At 43.1% G+C, this 5363-nt stretch overlaps 1 protein-coding gene across 1 annotated transcript in view; it reads right to left on the bottom strand.

Annotated features, from left to right (window-relative positions):
- NAB1 (NGFI-A binding protein 1 (EGR1 binding protein 1)) overlaps positions 1-4434 on the bottom strand; it is a 19457-nt gene extending 15023 nt beyond the window's left edge. Inside the window, exon 1 of the mRNA XM_010563911.1 lies at positions 3607-4434. Within this exon, the coding sequence (XP_010562213.1) occupies positions 3607-4425 (819 nt within the window). The 5' untranslated portion in view covers positions 4426-4434. The remainder of the gene's footprint in view (positions 1-3606) is intronic.
- Between the last annotated feature and the right edge of the window lie 929 nt (positions 4435-5363).

The following is a 5363-nucleotide window of genomic DNA, read 5'->3' as shown; positions in this document are numbered from 1 at the left end:
GGGGGGGGGGAGATACAAAAATAAAAGGTTAATACAACACTGATGAAAAGAATTACCATCCAAAGCAGGCATTAATTTCAGTAACAGTGATAGCTATTACTTTGCCGAGGATGAATAATATGGCTAATGCTTACAAAATAATTTGAGATGTTTTTTATCCCTCAATAAAGTGCTGGAAGGTTGCAAAGAGCTGAAATGACTGCAAATGCTTTGGGTAGTTGTAGGCAAATGCTGTTTATCCTAATATATGAGAAAAGCCAAATGTTTGTTTGTTTGTTTGTTTTTCCCGGTTTCTTCTTTCAGGTCACATCCAGACTTACTGAATTGAAGTGCATCATGGCTTCCTGCCTTTTCAGGAGGCATAATACTGCAGCTAGAAAGTGTTGCATGCCTAAAAATAAAGATTCTGTTTGCTGGAAGCCTTAATGATATGGAGCAGCACATAACCATACAGGCTCTATGGAAAGAGATGGGTGTATTCCCATCTGATGGGGTTCATAGATTCCCCCACTAAAATACACATAATTAAATACTGAGCCCTACTGTTTTGGTGAGTCAGCAAAAGAAAAGGAAGAGACCGAGCTAGACAAAATGTATTACTTGTATTTCTTATTCCTGTTTCTCACACTATTAAACAGCATTTTTTTCGGTTTTATAGGTACCTAGACAAGCCCTGAAATATTAACACGCAGATTACAAATCTGACTCAAACACGCGGGAGTCACCAAGTTCAAGGGCATGCCTCATACTCATCCCTCCTCCAGTCCAACTTTAAACATAAAGTGTTCTCCGTGCTTGAAAAGCTGTGCAATACCGAGACAATGGGATGGATTAAGGACAGTATGTTTATTAGTTTTGGAATGTCTCTGAAAGATTCTGCATCAGATTCTATGCTACATCACTGCCTTACGCAGATAACCCTACCAACAGCACACGTTTCCAAACCAGCTCAGTGTTTACAGCTCTCACTGGCCTCTAATGGCTGCTCAAGCCCTCTGAGACACTCCAGTATTCATACTGAAACAGAGAATATTCTCACTAATTCACCACTAATAATTCCATCAAGTTTGATTTTAATTTGCATGCAACTCCACTCTGCTTGAGAAGCCAGAGATACCCTGATCTTTACATTAAGAAGCTAACCACTACTTAAGCTTTTTAAATTCATAGTGAAGTTTATTCAGCTGTTCATTGCCAGCTGCAAGGAGAAACCTTGAACGGCGAGGCAGAATGACAGCCTTGGAATGTATTAACATGTGCAGAAACACAGCCTCTGAACAAGCAGAAACTTACCTCCCTGGTTGTTTATGGTCCTTCCTTCTGAGCAGCAAGTTGTTTAAGCCATCAAAAACAAAAATCCACTTAAGTTGACTTTCCAAAAGGCAAACTCTGGTTTAGCAGATTTTAAACAAAAAATGGTCTCATTGCTACTATTTGTGTATTTGCTGCTTTAAAATGGAAATGGAGAGAAAACTGTTCAAGACAAAACTTCGTGAAATCTGGCCTCTAAGCAAACAGTAAACCAATTATGAGCAAATTCTTCTTGCCTGCATGTGTGCTGTTCCCATCAAGTTCAGCGAGGCCCCACATGCGTAAGTGAGGCATAAGTCAACAACATACTCCTTTGATCTCGTGCCCTTAATCATAATAGCGATAGAAATATTTCCTAAAGCCAAACCATGCTCTCATTCCATTTTTAAATATGGTTTTACAATGGTGTAGTAAGATCTGTACTGCAGTACTAAAAAAAAATTAACAAGGCAGAGCAGTCGTCCTTTCTTCCAGTTCTTTGCTACCCTGCTCCTTCAAACTGCCACGCCACTATTCACTCCTCCAGCTTCATAGAGCCACTCCTGAGCCTACCACACGCCTGACACAGAAGCTGCCCCTGGCACCCACCTCCCATTACGCTGCTGGATGCTTGGAAATTATCCTACAAGATGTCTGCCCACATTTCAGAGCATTTTCTGCAGCTGCTATCCCAGAGAGAAACTGCAAAAGCGCACAGCTGTACACATTGTACACCTTGACTGCCTCCATCCTCAGCTGGGGAGGACCCCCATTCTCCAAATTCTGACTCTGCAGCAACGTACACAGGGCATCTACACAATTAATCCTTTCAAATCATGCCTCCATCTCATACGCAACTTGTTCTGTTACGGGAGAGAGTCCCGCAAGGTCAGGGGAGTAGGACGAGATCTGTTCTTGCACACTGGATGAATTCATAAATTAGAAGTGTTCAACATAAAGCCACAAAGCACGTAAGTGAAAGCTGCACAGCTAAAACTGTGTGGTAGAAATGCGGCTGACTACTGACAAGTTCCCTTGGAAGTGTCTCCCCAGTCTGTAGTAAAAGCCCTTGTGAAGTCACTGCTGGTGATGTGCAGTTGCCTTATAAATGTAAATACATAAACAAAAATGTAAAGAAATATGCCTTGTTTCCTTTTGCCCTTCCACTCAGAAGCATAAAGAGAACCTAGTCTTACGCTATGGATCACACACCTACAAAACTTCTTCTTGAAGCAAAAAAAGGCTAAAGCCAGTACAGTTTTTTTGGCACTCCTGTAACATAAACATTGCCTTTCCCTTTGGGAGCTAAGCCTTACATGCCAAATTTTAAATCCAACTGAAATTTTGCAATCACTGTTAACTGTGAAAATGCTGATGCAGCATTCATATCAACAGCATTTTGGCACTGCTTTGAATTAATGTTTGTTCTCCTCCTGTACTGTACTTTGGCACTAGGGAACTATTCTCCACACAGACACACCTATTGCATTACAATGTATGCAGTGTGAGCCTCAAGAATGCCAGAAGAGAAGCAAAGGAGGCCCGCGTGGACTTTTAAGGACAAGAGGGAACAGATGCTATGCAGGTATTACAGGACAAACCTTCAAATTACAGCCACTGATCAATACTGAAGATGGTCCTTTCCCTTCCTCCTCACACAATCTGCAATTCACTTGACTGGTGTAAGACCACTGTGCCCAAAAAACCACACAGGTTGTATAATTAAGCTTCATTCCAATTCAAACACAAAAAAATCCCACCCCATCAGGCTTAGGGACCTCATCAGCAGAATCCTTTTTACCTCGAGGGCACAAGCTACAGAGCAGGGTCTCGAGGTGAGGGAAGACAGCAGAGGGTAGTAACCAAGCCAGGTGATCCTGTTACCAGACACAAGCGATTTTAGTTACTCATCTCCCAAACAACCAGTCTACTCTCAAAGCTGCAAGGGAATATCAAGACAGGACTGCTTTAAAAATGTGCCAAATGCTTAGAATCCCAAGGGCCATGCTCAGTGCAATGCTGATTTGCTATTCCAGTCCCAAACTGTTTAAAACCTCTGTCTGACAGGCCGCACCAGTAACGGAGCAGTCTGATGACACCAAGGTGAGGTCACCAGTGCACACACACACCCAAGAAAGGGTACTTCTACTGCACCCAAGATTTCTATCCCAGGGCAGGACTGCCTACGGCTCCTCTAAGACACACAACTCTCATCACCCGGCAAGAAGTGCCCTTACAAAGTGTACCCTGTGAACAGCATCTTGTAAAAGGTGTAGGAATAGGGGAGGAAGCCCACTGTCGCTCATGGTATTTTACCTCGTGGAGGGTGAGATGCTTGCCATCCTTTCTTTTTGAGTCAAATCTGCCATATATTGCACTGTACTTCCTGATCTCCTCCTCTTTGTGAGGGTCCTCATCACTCATCTCAAAGATGTGACCAATCATCTTTGCCAGTTTCTTATTTGTTTTCAGTAACTCCTTGACTTCATTGGAGTCACTTTTGGGCAGGGAGGGAACCATACGTTCTACGCATTCAGCAACTGACAGAGCAGCAGCGGCATCCAAGGTCTCACTGTTTTCCTTTGGTGAAGCTGGAGAGCCAAGGTCAGCCGGGGAAAGACTATGTTCGCTCTCTGTGGTGTGGTGTCCTTGCCAGAGTCTCGGTTCACTGCCGCTCTGCAGCGATAAGTTCCCCACCACATCGGATTTGCTTGCGCCCACACTCTGCACGCATGTCGTGGCAGCACATTTGGGAATCTTCAGGTGAGGCTCTCTGGTGCTGCTGTTCCTTTCATAACTGCTGCAGGATATCCCCAGCCACGCAGGAGACCCTTCCGGCAGCTTATATATTGGAATGCTGCTGACCGGTAAGGAGGTGAGAGGCTGGTTAAAAAGACCAGGGTTTGTGACCCAGTCCCTCAAAGCCTTCTGCAGCCTTCGGACATGAAGCGGCTTGCTAGCCATGCCTACGAGAGCCATTATCTCCAAAAACTCCTCTTCACCTGCTTCACAGAGCTGCTGGACGTCATCACCACCCTGCTGAATGAAGGCATCAAAGTAGAATAAGAGATTTGCTTTTTGTAGTATTCGATACAGCTGCAATTCCCCAAGGGTTCTGGGTAGAGCTGACGCCATCACGGATGACAGAACCTGCAAACAGTAAAAACAGAGAGAAGATGAGCACCAGAATGCCAACGTCCAGATGCACCCATCCACCACCCATCCTTCCGTAAGGCTGTCAACTCAGGGGACAGAATTTCTTTCTCTCATTATAAGAACACGTACGAAGTGAGAAAAGGGGTGAAAGCTCTATTTTTTTACTAGTTAACTTAATAGAAACATTTGTGAAAAAACAAATCAGCAGATAGTTGTGATGCACCTACAAAAAAGATGATTCAAACACAAAGCCAGCTTGTTTTCAGCATTGCCACTTCATGTTTGTTCCAAAGAATGTCATTCAATATTGCTCACTGCTTCTACTTGACTCTCTTTTATATCTTCAGATCAAAATGATCACAAAACACTCCAAAGAATTACTGAATACTTGATCCCCTGAAGAAAAAAAGCTCATCAGTTTCAATTCTTCTGAATTCTCAAATCATTTCCCCCCATAGCAGTGTGGAGGACTGTAAAAGGAGAGCAAAGAAGAAAAGTGCTTCACAGAACCCCAGAGGATTAATGAACTGTGTCAGTAAAAGGGTGTTTCAGAACCAAGTATTTCTACAGTTTTCCCCATTTCGCATAAAAAGGACCTAATGTTTCTACTGAGCTTAATTATGGCAGGAACATCCACAGACAAAGCAAAAATACTGAGAGATTCCAACACATACAGTTTAAAAATGTTATTTTGAATTCACTTGCCCATTCTATTTGCTAACAGACCTGCATGGCGTTGATAATTCTGACATGAAATACCATTCAGCAATGCAGCAATTGCGCTCCAAGGGCTCCCAACAGACAAACTGCAGCAGTGTTCTACACTTACGGCTGCAGAAAAAACATTTGCACAAGTTTCAACTTCATAAAACCCGTTATCCACAGTTATCCCGCAAATAATAAACTCTTCAGAGAAT

This window comes from Haliaeetus leucocephalus, unplaced genomic scaffold, assembly GCF_000737465.1.
Source record: "Haliaeetus leucocephalus isolate CR32 unplaced genomic scaffold, Haliaeetus_leucocephalus-4.0 Scaffold1, whole genome shotgun sequence".
In the NCBI taxonomy this organism is placed as follows: Eukaryota; Metazoa; Chordata; class Aves; order Accipitriformes; family Accipitridae; genus Haliaeetus; species Haliaeetus leucocephalus.
The sequence above is the reverse complement of the archived record's forward strand: the minus strand, read 5'-3'. Positions and strand labels throughout refer to the sequence as shown.